The sequence below is a fragment of the Photinus pyralis genome, unplaced genomic scaffold (assembly GCF_008802855.1).
Source record: "Photinus pyralis isolate 1611_PpyrPB1 unplaced genomic scaffold, Ppyr1.3 Ppyr1.4_LG8, whole genome shotgun sequence".
NCBI classification, from domain to species: domain Eukaryota; kingdom Metazoa; phylum Arthropoda; class Insecta; order Coleoptera; family Lampyridae; genus Photinus; species Photinus pyralis.
This window is the reverse complement of record NW_022170819.1, coordinates 15,573,144-15,596,641: the sequence shown is the minus strand read 5'-3', so window position 1 is coordinate 15,596,641 and position 23,498 is coordinate 15,573,144. Positions and strand designations below refer to the sequence as shown.

The 23,498-nt window shown below is 39.6% G+C and overlaps 1 protein-coding gene across 2 annotated transcripts in view; it reads right to left on the bottom strand.

Moving 5' to 3' along the window:
• Positions 1–8,177: 8,177 nt before the first annotated feature.
• LOC116178980 (reversion-inducing cysteine-rich protein with Kazal motifs-like) overlaps positions 8,178–23,498 on the bottom strand; it is a 61,306-nt gene continuing 45,985 nt past the window's right edge. The window contains exons 4-9 of one of the 2 annotated variants that reach the window (XM_031498650.1): positions 21,910–21,946; positions 16,072–16,431; positions 10,291–10,424; positions 9,996–10,242; positions 9,004–9,946; positions 8,178–8,930 (exon numbers count right to left, since the gene is read on the bottom strand). In XM_031498650.1, coding sequence (XP_031354510.1) covers positions 8,873–8,930; positions 9,004–9,946; positions 9,996–10,242; positions 10,291–10,424; positions 16,072–16,431; positions 21,910–21,946 — 1,779 coding nt within the window. In that variant the 3' untranslated portion in view covers positions 8,178–8,872. The remainder of the gene's footprint in view (positions 8,931–9,003; positions 9,947–9,995; positions 10,243–10,290; positions 10,425–16,071; positions 16,432–21,909; positions 21,947–23,498) is intronic. The other variant, XM_031498649.1, reaches the window with a different exon arrangement.

The window sequence follows — 23,498 nt, the reverse complement described above, 5'->3', positions numbered from 1 at the left end:
ACGCTCAACGGCAGAATCCGCAACTTATGCGACCATCGCCCGTTACGGCAATAGTAACAGCGTTACCCCCAATGTCGAAGCCAACTCAGAGCAGAAGTCCGATGGAACCCTGCACCGTGACCCCATAAAGTTTCGTACACCAGTCACGTACCCCAACCTGTAGGCAGTACCCACTTCTCCAACCCATGGAGAATAGAATAGAAGTTCCAACTTGCCAAAGTACAATATAATAATAATAATAATAATAATAATAACCCCTGTGGGTTCGGGGATAGAATAGGCCCACTCTCGCCCTAGAGATCGTAAAAGGCGATCAATGGGCACTAAAGGTGGCAAATCCAACCACCTTTAGTACTTACCTACCCACTTTACTTTCCAACTCCCACGCCCATGTTCCCGACTCTCCTACATATACACAACACGCAGGTGGATATTTGCTTACGCGAATATCTTGAAGAGTGACGCCTTCACGTGTTCCTAGTCACCCCATATTCTCATGAAAATGGAGTTTAAACAAAGCCTCGGAAAAATGCCGCTACCTGAGGAGCGTCAGGGCACGTCTGGAGCTATCGCTGGGCGTTGCAGCATGCGAGCCGATAGTGACGAGTTGGTGATCAGGCGGCCGCTCGTCGGGATACCCGAAACCTTTACAGCCGAAAGAAGACCACGAAGACGACAACGACCACTTGAAGAGGACCACCAAGAAGAAACCTTTGTGCCTGCTTCTCAACCGCTTGTGGATGGGACCAGCGCAAAGGAAACCTCCAAAAGACGTATGAAATGGGACGAAGGGATGAATCGCTTCATTTTCGGTATGTATCTGGAGATCACGAAGATGGAAACGGACAGGACAGCATACAGAGGTAAACTATATCACGCGTTCATTACACAATACCCACATTTAGCACACTTAACAGAACAACGCATTGCAGACCAACGTAGAGTTATCATTAAAAATACACTCCTTACATTAGACACACAGGAACAAATCAGGCACGAAATTGAAGCACTACTCAACACAAACAACACACTCACCGTACAAGATAATACATCCGTTCTAAACAACTCTGAAATACAGACATTTGCGACACTGCAGCCATCGATAGATACAAATAATCACACGAACCAAACACTCACATCCCTTCAAAAAGAATTCGACAATGCATTATTAGAATTCTCAAACACTGACCCAACACAAAGACCACGAATACCTAAACAAAGTCACACTAAAAATTACGCACACTTTCACAAACATTAAATGACCACATTTTACCAAATTACATTAACGATAACACAAGCTTACATCAACTACACTTTGTTGTGTATTGCGGTGCGGTTGCAGTTTCTAGATGCAACGGTGCAAGAATAGCAATAAACAAACAACAGCACACAACAAAAAAACGCTCACCCCCGGCCTGGGAAAAACGCCTGGTAAATCGCATCGATGACATCAGACGTGACTTAGGTCGGATTACACAATACATACAAGGAACTCGTTCTTCAAAACTAACACGACAAGTACAACACATAACTACAAAACTAAACAATCACACCACACGAGAACAAAATACAAACTATAACGAACATAGAGATACACTGACACAAAAACTATCAATATACACAAACCGTCTAAAACGCTATAGGGAAACTGCAGATAGAAAGCGCCATAACACACAATTTAAACATAACGAAAAACTATTTTACAGATCACTAACACAAAACAGCACTAATGAAAAACTAATACCACCATCTCTACACTCACTCCAGCAATACTGGTCTGACTTATGGACCAAAGACATTAAACACAATCCACAAGCCCCGTGGATTACCACAGAAACCACACGTACTGAATACATTACCCCTATGAATAACACAAACATCATTACAACAGACATCATTCAAACTATTAATCACTTACATAACTGGAAAAGTCCAGGCATTGATAACATTCACAACTTTTGGTGGAAATATTTTACCTACACTCACTCTTACCTTGCGGAACAATTTACTGAACTTCTTAATTCACCAGATCGCACTCCTGCATTCTTTACACAAGGTATCACTTACATGCTCCCAAAAGACAACAATACGCAAGACCCATCTAAATATAGACCAATTACATGCCTTCCTACAATATACAAAATCCTTACATCATGCATTACAAACAAAATATACCAACACTGTACTGATAACAACATTTTATACGAAGAACAAAAAGGGTGTACCAAGTATTCCAGGGGCTGTAAGGAGCAACTCATTATAGACTCTGTTATACTTGAACAATCCAGACATAACAAACGAAACATACACACTGCATACATTGATTACAAAAAAGCATTCGATTCAGTACCACACTCTTGGTTACAACAAGTACTCTCAATATACAAAATCAGCAACAATATTACACAATTCCTCAATTACATAATGTCATGTTGGAACACTACGTTAACACTTACACTAAACGACACAAAACTTATTACCGACCCAATACAAATTAAAAGAGGAATTTTTCAAGGCGATTCTTTAAGTCCGCTCTGGTTTTGTCTTGCTCTTAATCCACTTTCATATTTGTTAAACACTACTAACTTTGGGTACAATATTTAACACAACCACGAAATACATCACAACATTACACACCTGTTTTACATGGACGATCTTAAATTATACTCTTCCACAAGCTTAAAACTTAATCACCTTCTACACATTACCGAAACATTCTCACGTGACATACAAATGGACTTTGGAATCGATAAATGTAAAACACAACACATCACAGCTGGAAAAAGACAACTTTTAGATTATGAGCTAGAACAGGGTAATTTAATAAATTCCATGGACGAGAATGAAACATATAAGTATCTTGGTTTTCAGCAAAACACACACATTAAACATACGAGTATAAAACAAACACTTATCACACAATACCTACAAAGAGTACGCAGTATACTTAAAACAAAATTACACGGTAGAAATACAATCAAAGCTATTAACACTTATGCTACACCAGTGCTTACATACTCTTTTGGGATTATACGTTGGACAAATACAGATTTAGAACAAATACAGAGAAACACACGTACACTATTAACAAAACACCATATACATCACCCTCACTCATCTACTATACGACTTTACCTTCCTCGTTCGGAAGGAGGTAGAGGACTTACAGATATAAAAATATTGCACCAAACACAAATACACAATTTGCGACAATACTTTTATAACAAAGCAGATACTTCAGTCCTACACAAAACAGTAACATATGCAGACAAATCTTACACACCACTTAACCTACACGAAACTAATATACTCCCACCTCCATCCAAACTTACATACATCACAAATAACATACAGACATGGAACCAAAAGCCGTTACATGGACGATTTCCGCAAGAGGTTAGTCAGGATTGTGTTGATTCTATAGCAACGCACACTTGGTTGTCTGAATGTGATATCTTCCCGGAGACTGAGGGTTTCATGTTACCAATACAAGACCAGGTCATTAATACACGCAACTATAAAAAACACATACATAAAGATAAAACAGTGACAAATGATTCTTGTCGACTCTGTTCACAAACATCAGAAACAATCCAACATATAATATCGGCATTGCACACGACTTGCACAAACTGAATACAAACATCGACACGATCAGGTAGCTAAAATCATACATCAAAAATTAGCACTTAAACACAATCTCATAACAGATAAGACACCATATTACAAATACACGCCACAGATCATACTTGAAAACAACACACACAAATTATATTGGGACAGGACACTACTCACAGACAAAACTATCCACAATAATAGACCAGACATTACACTTATAGATAAAACGCAAAAATCCATTTGTATTATAGACATTGCCATACCCAACACTAACAACTTAACTAAAACACATGCAGAAAAACACCGCAAATACACCGATATAGCTATCGAGCTTAAGACGCAATGGAGAATGAAATCTACTGTTATAGTTCCCATTGTTCTTAGTGCTACCGGAGTTATACCAAAGACAATACACCACAATTTACAACTATTAGGTTTAGACAAAAACACATACAAACATTTACAAAAAGCAGTCATTATCAACACATGCCATATTGTTCGTAAATTTCTAAACATAACACAAGATATACTACATACACATATGATCCACAACGTATACATGTAAACAACAGTACTCGCTCACAACACGGTACACAACATACTGTAATATCTCCACCTCTAACCCAAACAAACACACAAATACAACTTACCGAACAAACAAGTACAACAAATGATACAACATATACTACATTCAGAGATTCACCTCTGAAGCAAACCACATTATCACAACCCATTAGTATTCAGCCCAAACGCAAAAGCCTAAACAGCACTTTAGACTCACAACATGACACACAACATACTGTAATATCTCCACCCTTAACTCAACCTACCACACAAACACAACTTCCTGAACAAACAAACGCAATAAATACAAGTAACGCAACATGCACTACAAAGACGCCCTCGCCCAATAAAGTTACACGTCCTAGCACAGCTAAAAAACACAATACTCTTTCCTCTCAGAAACACACCTCGTTATCACAACCCACTCGTACTCAACGCAAACGCAGCAACCTTAACAGCACTAGAGGCTCACAAAATACCGTAATGTCTCCACCAATAATGCGAGCAACAACACAAACACAACCTCTAGAACAAAGAAACACCATAAATACAAGTAACGCAACTTGCACTACAAAGACAGGTCCGCCCAATAAAGTTACACGTCCTAGCACAGTTAAAAAACACAAAACTCCTTCTTCACATAAACACACCACGTTATCACAACCCACTCGTATTCAACCGAAACGCGAAAACCTTAACAGAACTACACGCCCACAACATACTGTAATATCTCCACCAAAAATCCAAGCAACCACACAAATACAACGTCAAGAACAAAGAAACACCATAAATACAAGTAACGCAACATGCACTACAAAAACAGGTCCACCCAATAAAGTTACACGCCCTAGCACACTTAAAAAACACATAACTCCTTCTTCACATAAACACACCACATTGTCACAACCCACTCGTATACAACCGAAGCGCAAAAACCTTAACAGCACCACAGGCTCACAAAATACTGCAATATCTCCACCAAAAACCCAAACAACCTCACAAATAGGACCTCAGGAACAAAGAAACACCATAAATACAATTAAAAAACACAAAACTCCTTCTTCACATAAACACACCACGTTATCACAACCCACTCGTATTCAACCCCAACGCAAAGCCAAAGAAACACTTACACAATAAACTCTATTTAATAAAATTACAGGAATTATTATAATGATATTTTTGTTTTGTTTTCTTCTTTCCTGATAGCGTTGACTATTGGGGCCATTAATAGCTATGTTGGTAAGTATGAATTACATACTATCTCTAGATTTCCAATGTGAGTGTGTATTTTATTTTTATTTTTCTTTAGAACCCTACATAACTTCACCAGACACAGACACAGACACTAATCGTTACTTGATTTTAATCCGTGCGATTAGTTAACCAGGCTAGACCTGAGTTCTCACAAGAAACACCGACAATAATAATAATAAGGTCCATCCAATAAAGTTACACGCCCTAGCACAGTTAAAAAACACAATACTCCTTCTCAGAAACAACCCACTCGTATACAACCGAAACGCAAAAACCTTAACAGCACCACAGGCTCACAAAATACTGCAATATCTCCACCAAAAACCCAAGCAACCTCACAAATACGACCTCAGGAACAAAGAAACACCATAAATACAATTAAAAAATACAAAACTCCTTCTTCACAGAAGCACACCACGTTATCACAACCCACTCGTATTCAACCCAAACGCAAAGCCAAAGAAACACTTACACAATAAACTCCATTTAATAAAATTACAGGAATTATTATAATGATTTTTTTGTTTTGTTTTGTTTTCCTCTTTCCTGATAGCGTTGGCTATTGTGCCCATCAATAGCTATGTTGGTAAGTATGAATTACATACTATCTCTAGATTTCCACTGTGAGTGTGTGAAGTTTTAATTTATTTATTTTATTTTTATTTTTTATTTTTCTTTAGAACCCTACATAACTTCACCAGACACAGACACAGACACTAATCGTTACTTGATTTTAATCCGTGCGATTAGTTAACCAGGCTAGACCTAAGTTCTCACAAGAAACACCGACCATAATAATAATAATAATAATAATGGATTTTATTAGGAAAAAAAATGGTTCCTACACCATAACCAATAGGTTCAGGGTCAGGTAAACCAGTAGGTTACCTGTTCTTCCCCCTGTACCCCTAGACACATAAAGAATATATTTATACACATAGATTCTACGAAATAAAACAATTAGCAGTTCAATTTTGATTGAAAACAAGCACAAATCTACTAAGTAACTACCTACCAACAAAGGAAAGAAAAACAAAAACAAAAAAACAAAACAATAATAAAATTATGTTAAATTATGCTAAATTTCGCTCTCTGATTAATAATTTTTTAATTTTCCGTTTAAAGGCATCTTCGGACACGGGCAATAACTGTCTATACACCGAATTATTACAAAATTTGCAGATGTTAACTGAAAAAGAGCGTTGAAACATTGCTAAATTGTGTATAGGAATGGAAGCTAAACCCCTGTGCCTCAGATTTAAATGATGTACATCGGTCCGGAAGGTGATTTTATCGTACAGGTACGGTGGTATCTTATGAGTTACACTTTTCTAAAAAGTGACGAAGCATGCAGTCGCCTTCTTTCCAAGATATTCAACCAACCAAGACGAGGTAAGGTGTGCGAAATTCTGTCATATTTCCTGATACCGAACACGAAACGTAAGCACGGTTCTGTACTCGCTGAATTCTGTCACGGTCTTTAGCTAACAAACATGGACCATATGGATATAGTGAATCAAGAAGTGACATATTCAGTTAAACAAAACCAAGTCTGCCTACAACTACTTTTTAAATAACAGGGCAGAGAGTGGGGCCAGTCCAATAACCCTCAATGGATAGCATGTGCCTAGAGCCAAATGGGTAAAATATGCCTGAGGCTACTCCTACATTGCCCCGATGCTGCCAAGCCAGAGACCGACCGTGCCAGACTCGGCGCTCCCACATTGCAGCTAGTTTTCACCAAAGCTTCCATGCAACTGAAAGAAAAAACGAACCTGTTTGATTGATTGTCAGACCAGTTCAGACCCGACTCTCCTCCCCGGAACGTGCACTGGTTTCAATGTAGGAGGGGCGACGGTGCGTCATGTGTTTGTTTTCTTCAGACCCGCGCAGGCCGTCTGGTCGGGAGAAATTCCGCTTCCAATATAGGACCGGCCTAACAGGCGGGAACATGTTATAAAAAAGAAAATCGAGCTCAACAACGAAGTGGAATTCCGTCCTTAGAAAATAAACGCCAAATCTGCAAGCCAGTGTTGGGACCTATCTTGAGTATTGGGTGGTTGTCCGCAGGGGTCGTGCCTTGAACCGATTCTGTGGATTGCCATGATGGATACATGGTTTTGGTGTCATGGGCGGTCTCGATCGCGCAGTGGTATCGACGCTGGCCATCATATTTGCTGATGACCAGGTATGAGTGCTGGCGGGCGTTGCAACCAAAAAGGTCGAGTCTGGTTGGCGGTTGGTGTAGCATGTGTGCGAGGCATGGGCACAGGCAATTACTTTAGTAAGTGTAACATCAGCAACACTGAATACATGTTCATACCGAAGGCAAATGCTATGCGATAAGAAGAGGCTCCAAATAAAATCGTCTCCTAGCACCAATAGTATTTTACATTATTAGCCAGGTAAGTGAGTTTTTATTGGCGATAGGAGAAATTGACTGGCGAGCCTGTCATCTCCTAGAGCCAGTAAAAACTATTACCTGGCGTATAATGTACAATATTTTATTTGTTACTCATTTGTAAACAATAGTAAACGTAAATAATTAGTTCTTAAATTGATCTTGAAGAAATGTCTAAAATATCATGTTATCCATGTAACAGAGACTTCGCATTAATTCTGGCCAATGAAATTACTAGATTACTAACTTGTAAAATTTTTACACGTCAGCTGTCAGTTTTACAAGTCAATAGCGTTTAAAGATGACGTTTACCCGTTTGCGTTTTGTCTTGTTAATCAACGTTTACAACTGAGTAACAAATAAATAAATATATTTGAGTCCAGCTATGCATTACCGCTACGGACTAGGGAGTGACAGAGTCCATAAATACGTAACACATAACATATATTTACATGCACTAAGATCTACCATATACGAATCAGAGGTAATGGTAAGGGCGTCATTCCTCTTACGAATGACTACAGCTTATAACACAACACTAACGTGGACCTTAGAAATCCTAACCAACATTCTTCCTTTGGTAACAGGTACGGTAACGGGTATCAAAATTGAGAAACCGGCGGCCCCTACTGACAGGGTTCATCACGCCGGAACGGGTTTATTAGGTTGCCTTACACCCACGAATTTATGTCAACGCTTCAAAAACCGAACAATCCACAAATACGGTGCAATCATTGCAATTAGGTCCTGTACTGCACAACTAAATAAGATCCATAAACCTGTATACGGCAGGAGTAACCGTGGCATTTATTTAGAAAAAAACGCCTTGGAGACCCCAGAGTCCGCAGATACCACGGCCCGCAAGGGAGATACCACATGAAACCTGGATATTCCAAATTCTAAAGCTGGAGTCAAGGAACATATACGAAAAGATATAGAGGCCCACAAGAGCCGATCCTCTCTCATTCACTTAAAATACGTTCAAAAATGACTTGAAAAAATAATTTGAAAAGAGTCAAATTCGCATTATGCTCAAAACTCTAGTATTAAAGTAGCCTCTTCATTTAAACCGAGCGGTATGACGTTAATACTGGAAAACAAAAGAACGTAAAATTGAATAGTTGTAATAACTAGTTAAATTAAGGAATAATTATTTAACATACTTTGCCAAACTAGACGACGGATAAGTATTTCCATTTCTACCACAAACTGGGATATAGTGTGGAGGATAATTGCACGGCAAAGTCGTAAATGTGGAATCATTTCCAGTAACCGAATTAGCTTGGCACTGCTTTTTCGTGCAGATGTTCTCTTCAGCGTAGCAAGTGCAGGTGTTGCACTCCTTGGTGTAGACGGACCCGTGCTCCTTATACTCTCCATTGCCGACCACGCACGGATTTAGAGGGACACAAAGAAGGGGTTGGCACGATTCTATTCGTCCCTTGTTGCACTTGCAAATTTGGAGACATCCCTTCGGATTATTCGGCATGGGTATTCTGACGAAAGTGCCGTCTGGCACCATGTACTCGGACACCTCCCCCAATTTGCAACCGGGCACGCACTTGTATGGCGAACAAGAGCTTCCCACACAATTTCGGTTGACTATGCAGACCTGATCGGTAGCGCACGGATCCCCTTTGCACGGCGACGAAACTTGCCCGCTCGGCGTTTGGTACACATTATCAGCGGGTCGCAAATAATTCTGCAGGGATATGCAGGAGACGTCCGGGTGTTCTGGCGACAGCTTATCGCAAATCGACTCGGGCGTGTGCTCCAAAGGTACGGTCGTCCAGTCGATGCAAAGCGAAATAATATCTAGACAAATATCGCGACAGATCTGATTCGCGTGTGAATGTCTAGAGCACGGTTTGATGTGGAGAGTACACGCGACAGTCTTCCACGTGTTGGGCGAACATTCCGAAATATTTTTGAGCGGTAAATTAAGTCCCGGTAAGCTCAAGTCGTTTTGGCTATTCCATATCGTGACGTCATTCCTAGCCGCTTCGTCCGCTTGGGGGGTGCACGAACGAAACAGCTCTGTCGGCCGATTATTGAAGTTCGTGCAAAAGCTGAGGCCATCGCATCCCAATTCGCACGGTTCCTCGACTAAAAATAAAAACGTGGTGTACAGCCGGAAATTTATTCCACCACAAACCTTCATCAATGCAGTTGCGCAGCGACTCTTCGGTCACTTGGCTCAAACATTTCAGATGAAATTGTTCCCAAGACGTCGACCAATCCTTTCTAAACGTTTTCGAACACAATCTTTTACAGTGGGTTGTTGTCGCCTTCTGGCAACAGTGCCATTTTGCCGAATCCATTCCTACTTTTTCTATCCGCGACACTTCGACCGATGTAGCTACCGTGTCGTCCGATTTGAAGAAGCATTGCCAAAATTGATCCTAAAAGCATTCGATTAATTCCTAACTTCAAACTACTCTCAGTCTTACCTGCAGTAATGGAAGGCCACAACCACCCAGTTCCAACATATCGATCGCCTCTTGGTGGGTCACTGTGGTCAGGAGCGCATTTTTGCAGGCTTCTCGGCATTTGCTTTTGTTGGATTTGTCGCAACAGTGGATTTCTGGAAATTCAAAGAATATTAACAAATTAATCTGAAACATTTGCAAATTACAAACTGAGATTAAAGGGTTTTTGGACATAAATATCGAGGACCCAGAGCAAGATCTTCGAAATTTCGTACACATTAGCATATAATGTATTACATTATGTCGCAAAAGTCTGCATCTGTTCAATGTACGGTAGGTAAAAATGAAAGGACAGCGCTTTATGTCCTCCTGGTAGCCAGAGGAAATTTTCCATACATTTTCAAAATTGAAGAGGCATTTCTAAAAATTTCTAACATATCACTTCTTTTCATTTCTAAAATGTGCTATACGTTTCTGAAACATTTCCAAAATTCTTTAAGAATCCCTGAAACTTCCACTTTTCCAACATTTCTAAATGTGTTTGTTTTTAGGAGAGACGCGTTTTCGTTGTACGCATACCGGTGATGAGGGCACGTTGCTGGAAATGCTCCCTGCTAACTTTATAGACCTAATTTTTCCATTTAAGTTAAGTTTAATGCATTAATTAACATTAATTAAAATCCATTTTTTACAAGAAACAGTAATTTATAAAGCCCACTGCTAAAAGCGTAAATAGGTACAGTAGATTAGACGGCAAAGCTTACTTGAACCAAAGATCATACTTGAACGTATCCCTTCTCTTTTTATCTTTCTTAATTGCAAATTAAATTTTATGGGAGACTCTTGGCCACTATTTTTTGGTTTTTGAAGACCTTCAAAAGCCCCCAAAAGCTTTGAAAGGCTCCTTGGACGTTTGAGTGGGCCGGACCGGCTCGCTGGATAGCCGCGCCACACTGGATGGTGGTGGTGGCCGTGGTGAGAGTGAACTTATGTTATGATGAGCGAGCAGGTGGTGGAGTCAATAGTGACTCCACCACCTGCTCGCTCATCCCATGTCGCCATAGCGCACGTATGATGGAGGAGTGTGCCACGGTATCGAAGGCCTTCCGGAGGTCGAGGGAGACTACGTTTAGTGCCTTCTCTCCGCATGTTCTACCTCGCAGGTACGAATCCAGTGCGAGGGTGTTGACCATGATGCCCTCCGGGTGTAGGAAGCCGCGCTGGAGAAGATAAAAGTCCGTCGCCGCAGTAATGCCCCTCGCGATGATGCGGTGGAGGAAGCGCTGAGCGCTGGGCGGCGGACCCTATGGTTATGGGGTCAGTCAGGTCCCCGTCCTTCGGAAACACGACCGTTCGCGAAGCTGTCCACGAATTTAGCGTGAAGCGCCGATAGAGGATGACTTTAGAAAGCACCTCTAGGTGGTCTTGGTAATGCTATCCGTTTCGGGTGATGAATTCCTCTTCGGGCAGCTTCGATGAGGGAGCGATCTTTTCCGTACAGTTCTTGGGCCTTCGCATAGGTTACGGTGCGACAGTCCCTTTGGTGGCGGGAGTTTCCGTTGGTGGACTCGGGGTTTCCTCCTCTGGGACGCAGGAAACCTCAGGGATAGCCGGCGGTCGGTAGCGTCCTGCAGCTCGGATAGGGTGCCTGACATGGCCCAATGGAGGAGCTCCCTGGTTTTGTCTTCCTGTGCGCGCCTATGAAGAAGGAGCAGGCGCGACAGGAAGGAGGCGTCTTCCTGTAGCGCGGCGGGAAGGTTAAGACGCCGCGCGCTGGCATCCGAAGCTGCAGGAGTTGCGTGTGTCCCCTGGGAGGTAGTCGCGGTCGGTGGTGGTTGCGTCAAAGATGGCGAGGAAATAGCCCTTGGGCTTTCACGAGGCGGGAGGGCCGGTGACGGGGATGTCGGGCTCTCGTAGAGGCCCGCTCGTATTAATTCTCCCTTAGGCGAAGTGGAGATTGGCCCGGCCCTCTTCCTTTTGGCGCCCGCAGAAGTCGGGATGACGATAGATCAGCATTCCTTCATGTACCGATTCAACGAGGACTTCAGAGCGGCGTACGAAAACACGTCCGCACGCCTCGACGGTCGGCGGTAGAGTAGGTATCTCTACCTCATCTCTTCCTGCTCTCTACCCGTTCTCTACAGTCTCTCTACCCGCTCTGTACCTGCTCTCTACCTCCTCTTTACCTGATCTTCTCTACCCGTTTTCTATCTTCTCTCTATACCTACTCTCTACTCGCTTTCTACACGCTCACTACATGCTCCTACCATTTCTCTAACTGCTCTCTACCCGCTCTCTATCCACTCACTACCCGCTCTCTACGTGCTTTCTACCTTCGCCCTACCCACTCTCCACCCACGCAATATCCGCTGTCCACCAGCTCTCTACCTTCTATCCACGTGCCCTCTATCTGCTTTCTACCCACTCACTACGTGTTTTCTACCTGCTTTCTACGTGTTGTCTGCCCTTGAGAGGATCCACCCTGTGTATCATCCTACGATGATTAATACATTTTTGAGAGTTGGCAATCACGCAATTTGTAAAAAGGGTAAAGCGGTCTGCGCCATCTTGAGAGCACCAACGGTTGCTACGTAACGCATCTTGGCATCAACTTTAGTCATTAAAGCGTCGTGCAGTTTAAGTTTGTTGATATTTTTCTGTTATTTAATGCAGGTACTGATCTTTGCATTTCTTTATTAATTATTTGTGTTTTGTATGCAGCATTTTACATTTTTTGTGAGTTTCAATCTTTGTTTTTGAAATGAACTTGATTTAACCTCAATGCAGAATCACGTATTTGATACCGTTAACTTTTATTGTTTGAAATCGCGCTCATTTTTGGTATAATATTTGCTAAATTTTTGTTTATGTATGTCGATTACATGCTCTGGGCCCCAACCTCGATTAATATTTTTGATCATCCTTTTAAACATGTCGAAATTATCGAATTGTTTGAAGTTTGATGTATGTACGGACTTGTTTGTTAACTAACAGTTTTCGCCTTGAAGTGATATTCACAGGGTGGTAAATAACTGTAACCGCATTTGGTTACGGCACCTAATGCCGGGACCGCTCCCGACTCGCAACTATCGGCTAGGAACTCCAGCAACCAGAAGCCATGTTACCCACCTAAGGGGACAGATTTTGCTAACACAAAACTCTTCGGTTTAGAATGTATGTTCGATATATGAGTTGCGATTCACTGATTACCACATATTGTATCGTCAGTTTGATGGGGCTATGTAATTTTCCATGTTGCTTTTAATAAAAGGGTTTTATTGCGCCAACGAAGAGTCGCCTGTTGTACAGCTACCTTGTTACCTGCCTGTACCTTTTTTTTTTGTTTTGCAACTTGGCTTGAAACTGGATTTGCTGTATGTGATTTATACCTATTTATCATGCATTATTAACGAGCTCCTAGCGAGTTTATAATTTTGCAGTGTCTGTCCGTCCGTCCGTCCATCGGTCCATCCGTCCGACCGTTAGCACGAAAACTCATAAACGAATGGACCGATTACGATGAAATTTTGCAGGTGGATTCTTTATCAAATTTGTAGATCGGAGTTCGTAAATTGGCAATGTAGCCCAAAAAATAATGTAAGCCGTTTTAACATCTACGTTAGTTATGAACCGAATTGCATGAAATTCAATATGCGTATAGCTTTAGCCATATGAAACACAATTCCAAAGGTTGAGCCTAATCGATCAGCATTCACAGTGCCCTTTGCGCATCTCGACCATTTACAGACCGAATTGCAAACTTTCTTATTTATGAAGGTATTTAAATGAAATTTGACACATAGCCACTTGGAATAAAAGCAAATTTAATGCCAGTTTCAAAATTTGCTTTTGCGCATGCGCAGTGGCAACTTTCTTATTTGTGGAAGCAATTAAATGAAATTTCATACATATACAAAAGCAAAACTAACATCAGGTTTAAAATTTGGTTTTGCACATGCTATAGCCATACCCAGGAGCTCGTTTGCTATATTTGTTTAATTTTTTTTATTGTACTGTGAAGTTAGCCTCATGTCTCACACATGAGGTTTAAGTGCGCTACAATCCGCTCTCTACCCACACTTTTTACGCGCTGTCTACCCGCCTTCTACCAGCTCTCTACCTGTTCTCTGCCTTCTTGTTATCGGTTCCCTACGCGCTCTTCAGGAGAACATAGTAAGCGAATATGTCTCCGTCATATCAGACCGGATTTGGTGCGCTATGTAATTTAAAGAATTAGCATTAAAACGTGTCTCAGATTAAATTTTGACACTTTTGAGGAATTTCTTTCGATTAGGAAAGTATATCGAACGAGGGGCTAATTTAAAGAATTATCAGAAAATCATAGTTCCTCATACAAGCTGGATTTTAGAAAAAAAAAAGGTTCGCTTTCCATGAGTTATAAGGAGACTACAACCCAAGAGGTATTTGTTACAGCAAATTTATAGAAAGAAGAAATTATAGTCAATAATTTGCTACGTTAATGTATATATTTCCATGATTTAACTGGGGTTGAAATAATTTCCCTAAATCTTCTCTTTTGCTTCAGATATTAGGATAACAGAACGAGCGAGGAGGTATTGATGACCCAATTTAAGAAATTTTCAGAATAACCATGGCTCTTCGTCATACCCAGGTACGTCTTTCATTTTCTCTGTACGTAATATTTAAAATATTTTTTCTTCGCCATATCCAACTATTGTCAGTGCTTCTTTTTTACTGTACGTGTCAGAGGAGTATAATGATCAAGGAAGAATTCTTATTTTTAACCTAAAGAATTAGAAAGAGAGTAAATCGGGCGCCTGTCAATGCTAGCGAGATATATCACTTATCAGGAGAACATAAGAAGCAGAGAAGGCTTCTTCATTTAAGACTTTTTTCTACTTTCTGCATGAAGACAGTACTCGTAAAAAGTTATTTTTGAGCATAATTTAAGAAAGTTGCAGGAGAATCAATACTTTCCTCATGTCTTATAACTCATCATTTTATATAGAAGTAGTTTTCTTCATATCATGTCCGTTATGTGAGATATTCTTGTTTATCACAGGAGCACATAATACCCAGAGAGAGCTTTTTCACGTCAGTCTCAGGTTTTAATACTTCAGAACTTCTTCATCATTTCATTAGGAGAGTATGATGGCGGAGGAGGTACTTTTTCTCCCAATTAAAAAAAATATCAAGCGAAAATAACAGCAAAATTGTTGATACTGGAGTACCTTGTATAGGTTTAAGTTAGTTAGAGTTAAGTTGGCAACAATGTTGAGAACTAGTGGTTAGATACACAATGTAAGTAGCGTTTCGTAGAAGCAAATTAAACAAGTCTTAAACAAAGTATTATTCTTTACCTAACAAATACCACGTAAAGAAACAGATACCTTTTTCGAATTCTGTAGTAGGAGAGTATTATTTATTTATTTATTTATTATCCCTCCCTTGTTCTGGGCCCTCAACAGGCTTGCGCCCAATTATATAGTGACCCGCATAATGCTTTTTAGAGGTGACCCTGCACTGAAGGTCTTATTGCTCTATCTATACTACTCCGGTATTTACCTTACGAATTAGGAAAACTGTAGGGGAATCTAATTCGGAGTAGCCGGCAGAATGCTCGAAACTGGTCTAAGGTGATTCCCATCTCTGTCACAGATGAAAAATTCACCTCAACCCAGGTTCGAACACCCGACCTCCGGATTTATAGCCCAACGCTCTACCATTGAGCCATAAAGCCGTTTAACTTAAGATATGTTTGGTTTTCTAAAGATAAGATAAGACAAGATAAGATGGAAGATAATCAAGTCAGTAACTTACGTTTGTGCAGATTCGTTGCTGGCGTCACCTTGGTAAAATTTTTTATGCAATTTAGAACTTTTGGACTAGAATACTCGCACTGTGTGATAACTTGGTTCCTTTGTATCTTGGAGGGGGTGAGGTGATTTTTAAAAATTTCCCTGCACGCGTATCGACAATCGTTCGTCCTGGCGTGCGAGCAACAGCTTTCCCCCTGATTCTGCTTGTCAATGCAACTGAAGAAGTCAATCTCGTCACTCTGACGGCATCCCTGATATAGATCGTACTCGGACGTGGCCGTCACACACGACCTCTTGCACGTCTCGCTTAATGGTAACGTGCAGCATACACGACCCGACCACGATTCCCCACGTGCAATTTCTGCAACAAACACAAATTAAAGTGATAATACCATAACTTTTCGTTGTGGAAAGAGTAAGGTTCGCATTGTCATTTTGCAAAGGCGAGATGATCACGAATACTACTTTAGTGCTTCTGTTACTACCACGACTCGCATTGTTCTTTCTCATTTAAGATTCGATCAAGCATATCTGCCCAATCTACATATTCCCTTAAGTTAAAATAACGTCATGCTATATTTATATTTATACCTACCAGTTGTACCTATTGTAATGTACAATTGAACACAATAAGTTATGAAGAAAAAGGACTCATTCCATTGTAACTTGTTTCATCTGTTGCATTTTCATGCATATTTTATCATAACTCAATAATGGCTATTAAAATCCACCTAATGACTAAAATATGTGTCAGTTCTTCAGGAAAATAGTGAAAACTTCGCCGTGGATGGCATTTATTTGTCTCAGGCGTGTTTTGATGTTTTATGAACAAAATTGATTAAACTCTAGCGTGGGTTTATCAAGGTGTACATTCAGATTTAGGACACGAAATCAGTGCTGCTGGTCTACGACCCGGTGAGGCAAAAGTACCCGCTGTAGTAAGGTTCCCCACCTCCAGCTTTTGTTGAGTTTTGTAAGCGAAAGTAAACAATGGAAATCGTAAGCCACAAAGAGAAAACCACCTTAATTAAAATTCTGAGCTGCATTCCAACCGAAGCGAGAAAAGTGCCTTTATCGTCTCATTAAGATAGATGCAAATTACATCCGAATGTCCTAGTTGTTGCGATTCCCCAGGACGTAGTGCGACACCAAAATATTTCACCCGCTCGTTAATTAGCTCCTATACCTAGGAAAGTATTTAATGATGGGGTTTCGGCCGTATGGTATGGGTAATGATTATAAATTTGATAAAGTACCCGACTCGCTGAAACAATGTGACACCACTTTCGTGTGTGGTAAAACGGCGATCAGTTAATGCGGAGATGTGCGATACGAGGCTACTTGAACTGCATCGTGCTATGTCCACATCGAAATTTATTACCCTGTTCGATCTTTGTGCAGTTTATCTTCTATAACCTACCCACCTTGAATTCGATTACAACTCTTGCATATCTTTAAGCAGACCGGTAATGTTTTATTCAGGACTGTACTAAATCGCAACGCAGTCCCATACGGTAAGCAAACAAAACTCTAATTTGGCTCTTCGGGAAGAATACTTATTTTGTCTACTTGCTTGTCTGTCTGTCTGGCACCTAAGACAAAATTCCCTTAATAACAAACCACAAAGAAGTTGCACTGTGCACATAATACTTAATAGAAACAATGTATACAATGAATTTGTAACTTTGTCACAATCCCGTAAATGAATTAATATACTCGAAACCACCTCCAATCTAATTCCATTTTATCACTTCTAGTAAAAAAAAGTTCATCTAGTAGCGCTGTTCCGTGGTATCCGAGCCCGAAAGATCGGCAGCAGGAATATCTATTGCTCATTTGTTCTGTGCTTATTAAGATCATCTAGATAGGTCCTCGGACCTATCACCGTCGTTTTATTAGCAAATGCCGTTTGTTATTGTATTTCGTTTGTCATTTTTTGTTTTTTTTACTCGATTGTTGTAAGAATGTAGTTAGGGTTAAAAGTAACGTTGGAATTTTATAAAATGGAAAAAACAAAGGGAAAGAATTTTGATTCGGCTCAAAAAAGCACCAATATATCGACAAATAAGAAAGTAGCGTTTTGCGCATGCGCAGTACAATTTTTTATATTATTATTAGCTAATTATATTATTAATAATTTATTACAATTTTCTTTTCCAGTATAGACGTCTGGGTACTAAACGAAAATTTTACTCTAAGACAAACATCCTCTAAGTTTGTAACATTCTTTTCTTTCCGATTGGAGTAACATTTCACTAGTGCTCTTATTCAATATCCTTACGCCATCTAGGCGTTTCGTTTTTAATGCACTGGGTTAGATGTACGTTAATTTCTGTAGTATTATCTTAGTTCTTTGTTTTGCCGTTAGAGGCTATCCTAATTTCTTATACGATACTTCGCTTTGTCTTGTCGCTGGACCTTCCTGGCTGGTGCTTCTTAAAGTTTCTCTTGCCCACGAATTGTATGGCTTACTCCTCAGTGTAGTTCCGGCCGTCCAATTGATAGAAATGATAAAAATGTCTCTCGGTACGCCATTCAGACTTCGCGTATACCTGAACAAGGACTTTTGTTCTGACTTTACCATATTTATCTTTGGAGTGGTTTCTCGTTCTCTTTGATGTCTGCGGTGGTTCCATTGAAACGTTTTTACGGATTGTATTTGCATTTAACAATACGAGCTATAGTTTGTTGTTCTATGGGTATGTTGCATTATTACCTCCACCTCTATCTTATCAATCTAAAAACGAAGCCACACACGAGTTTCTACCTTACCGACAAAATCCGGTGAAATTAATCGCACGATACGAAACTTGAACCTTCAAACATCTCAAGATAGTTCCTGTAACTGCAAGTATAACGAAATCGCCCTTTTTAATCGCTCCGATACTTTCGATCCCTTCGTACTTTGTTTTTGTCGTTACCAAAAAATGCCCCTTACCGATACTGACATCCGATTCTGTTGACGATAACTTGGTGACTCCGAGAATTCATTTCTGATAGCTTGGTTACATTATATCTTTTAATTAGTTTGTGTGATACCAATATTAGCTACTATTGCTTTGGGAATTAGTTTTTGAAGTTACCGAAATTTGATCAGAAGCCGATATCTACAAGTTTTTTGGCACGTTTATTGGTTTTACTCCGAAGAATTTGCTCATATTATCTTGGTTACCTTTTGAATTCATTACATCAATAGAAATTTAGTTATTTGTTCATCGTAAAATACTTTTCTTGAATTTAACGTCAAGTTTATGCTTTCAAACTTGATATTGTACGAGCAATCCGTGTTCCATAAAAATTTTGCTTTTTGCTAGTGGAGTCATTCGAATTTTTGAATATTAATTAGTTTTAGTATTGCTATTTTGCAATATTTTATGTGCAGCGCGATTCACTACCCCTTTTATTTGTTTGTTGTATTGTTGTCTGTTATAGATTTGCCGAACGCGCTCTTTTGAGCTCACAAGGTTGCGATCCGAAGTTCAAAGGTAAATTTTTGTTATTTTCGACTACTCCTTGATTTAACGTTTGATTACATACCGGTTTTCCACACAATCGAATTGTAATTATTACATTTACTTGATGTTCACTTAACGATTATACCTCCGTTGTTTTCTGCAGAAGCTGTCTTGATATTAATATGACTACGTGTTGATCGCCTTTTTCCTAAGAAGTAATTTGAATTTAAACATTGACAGCAGATCTATCCAGGATGTTACACATAAGTATGTAAACTTTTCCCAAATAAACCACCCCCAAGAAAGTGGTTCTTTAATTTTTTTCTCAGTATTCAGCAACCATAAAAGTTAGAAAGACTGGTGGCGCGTCTTTGAATAGGTTTTCGGGTATGCCCTTTCCTATTTTGCAAAAATGTTTTCAAAATTCCTACCACGAAAGGACCCACCCCTAAATGCGGCGAATAAAAATTCTAATTTCGACGAAATTTCGTATCTGGGGGTTTTTGAACATGAAAATCACGAATCTGAAATTAGTTTTTGAAAATTCCAAAAACAAAATTCCACTGCAATTTTTGGCCGGACCACTAAAATGGAGATAATTCCACAAAATTTGTTGTGTATATACTTGGTACTTGATGAGTTAAACAACAAGATCAGTCAGTTTTTTCACTTTTCAGACAAAAGTTATAGGCACTCATTTGAAGATTGAGCCTTCGGGTCGAATCAGGTGGAAAGAAAATCAATTTGGTCGTTCACCCCGGAAAATGAGTTCAATATTTGCCCTTTAAATAATGACCTTAAAAAGTTAATGTGCTTTACACGTTATTCATTTTTGCTACTCCCTGCAAGGTCGCTTCCTGGTGATGGCTTTGGGAAATTGGGGAAGGCGAAGCTCAAAAGTCGCTAGCTCCTAGTGGCGACCTTGCGAATTAAGTCAAGGAGAAGTTTAAGAATTCTTTCCGCGGTTTTGAAAAGTGGTTCAAGCATCGATCAATGGCCGCTCACCCCGATGGTAGTAGCAGTAGCCGTATAGGGCGGATTCTAACTGAACTCTATGTACGATATTCCAGACGGTGACTTTAAAACTAAATAGAGGTCATAACAACCCTACGACATTGAAAACCAAATAAAGGCCATCAGGACCGATTTGTTGAAGAGCAGATGGGGTCTTATGATGAATGCATTGATGCATTTGAAATAATATTAATTATGTCATGCGATAGCCAAAAGTCCAAAAGTACATGGCCGTTCAAAGTCCAAACGTTGGTTGGCGTTCAACGTTTGCTTGCCGTTCAAAGTCCAAAAGTTGGTAGTAATTCAAAGTCCAAAGGTTGGTCGTCGTTCAAAGTTCAAAGGTTGCTCGCCGTTCAAAGTCCAAAGGTTGATCAAATTACAAATTTTGTCTTTTGTTCGCCAAGGAATCCTACATGCCTACACTACAATAAAAATATTTTAATGTATAAAATACAATGTAATAAGTGATACATCAAAATTTAGAAAATTTTATGCTCCAAAATACATAGGGTGGTCCATATGAAAAAATATAGTTTAGGGTCGTATTAGAAAAACCAAACACCCTGTATAAAAACGGTGCATCGCAGTGGATCCTACAAAAAAAATGTGCTCTAAGAAAGATTTTGCCAAAATCAATTATCTTTAATATTAATAAAGTTATGGGGCATTAAGAAGATCGACTAAATTCGAGAAATGCCGATTAGTGATAGTTGAATTCTGTTTCCGCCAGTGATTTTCTCTTTAAAATTGAGCTCCAGACACCTAGGTTCATTTTTTTCCTATCTCTTAAAATAAATGCTGTTTATCATTACTAGCATTCTCCAATGTACTTTTGGTGTTAAATTATAGTAGCCGAGGCAGGAGTACAGCCACGCCATTTTGATGTGGTTTTTATATACATGTAATTTACCATGCCTTTGTACTTGATTTGATCTATCGTTTTCACTTGTTTTTATCATGTCTTTTGTGTTAAATTCTTGTTGATTTACTGCATTTGGCTCGATATCTAATTTTAACTGTACGATTTGAGATGTTTGACTTTTATAGTTTTACATTTTGTGTCGTAGTCGGTTTCTATTTAAGTGAGTTATGTCGGGTTTTTGGTCCATAAAAGGTTTTCCTGGTATCAGCTTGTTGTCTGCGTAAAATATTTTATTCGTTCGCATACCTACTAAATATACAAATCAAAGACTCAGTTTTTTGGTTTGAAAGCGTCGATCCCAAGAGAACACGGAGCTCGCGGTGTGCTACAGTAAAATAGAAATATTTCCTATAAATACAGAAAAAGTAAACGAACGAATAAAAAATATCTAAATGACATTCTAATATCTACTACTTACTTAAAAAGTGTCTGCACCTCAAGTACTCACCTTTAAAAGTGGCGTTTAGGCATTCCCAAAATGAGTTCTGAAAGCAAGAAAAACAATTACGAAATAGTTGGCAAGAATGAACACAAAAGATCAAAGGATTCGATCAATCAGACGCTCCGAATAAATTTCGACAGGTAACTTTTTGTCGTTTTACTTTAAACTCCCTCTGAAATTTTACAACACGTTACGAACTGACAAATTGTGCGTGACACAAACGCGAGTGGGATTCTTCTTTGAAGCTTATGTTAAAAAAGTAGGCCGAGCGCAGTCATTATTATCTTTCAAAATAATAAGCGACTAAATTAAGCGGAGACAGCGCGAGAAGATAATATTCTGACCGTTTTGGTCGGGCGGCTATTTCGGTTCGCGCCGTTAAAACTGAAAAGGAAAACAAACGATAAATACCACGTCTGGAACTGAATGCAAAACGAGAGCTACACTGTTTTAGAAGTTATAAATGCCTTTAATTGCTTATTTCCTCAGTTTGAAGTATTTTTAGTGAGTGTTAATATTTAAGTGTAATTTGTTCAGTCAAGCCCTACTGCAGCTATTTAGCATTCAATTCATCGTTAGGGGAAATGGAGTTACGTAGGCGAATTTTAAAATTTGCCCAAACAATATGTGTGGTACGTGTTGTTCTACCAAATCCAAGAACCTAAAAGTCCTTAACAAATCTTTGTGCTGATTTGTGCGCCATATTTCACGTTTATGCGTTGGTAATTGGATGACTTCCGATTGCCGCCTGCATTGGCAACAAAGGTATGCTGATTTGTGCAATTCAAAACTGCTTCCCGTTCCTATGATAGCCACCTAGAAAAACCGGAACGGAACAGAAATTCCGTCAGCGCCCGCACACACTCGATACCCTCCGCCGCGTGCTCCGCCAATCGCAATCTACCTACTGAAAACCGAAACGGAACCAACGCAAACTTGAAGACTCACGTCTGTGCAATACATATAAAAATTATCTCGGTCGTAATATATATGTCGTAGTCTTTTAGTGAAATCCGTCATTTCACGAAACGCCTAGTCATTTATGTGAAACTGTGCCACAGTGTACTTTCCAGGGCCAAGCGATTGGATTCCGTTCCCATTGGAAATCGATAAATGGTATCCTTATCGATCTAGAAGGGGAAGGGAAATTACCCCACACGTACAAATTTTCAGCGTTTCACTAAATGACTAGGCCTCGGACTAGGCGTTTCGTGAAATGACGGATTTCACTAAAAGACTACGACATATATATATCCCAAATAAAAATCCACAGAATTAAGTAAAGTCGTATCAAATAAAATATGATAGGTTTCCGTTTCTACACTTCAGATATTTGTTCTTCCGTTGTGAAATTTTATTAGTATTTATTGATAATATTGTAGGTGGTATATCATACTTTTAACTGTAATTTGTTAATACACGTTAACTAAGTTACCTAAATCCTTTTAATGTAGTCCATTTAAAAGAATACGTAGGGAAATTGTCCGTATTTCTCTAACTAGAGCAATATGGCTGATGTGCCGAAATAATACCATTGCTCCTCAATGTTGTACTTCACTAAATTTTCCATATGACCTTTTGGAAAAGGTTTTGAG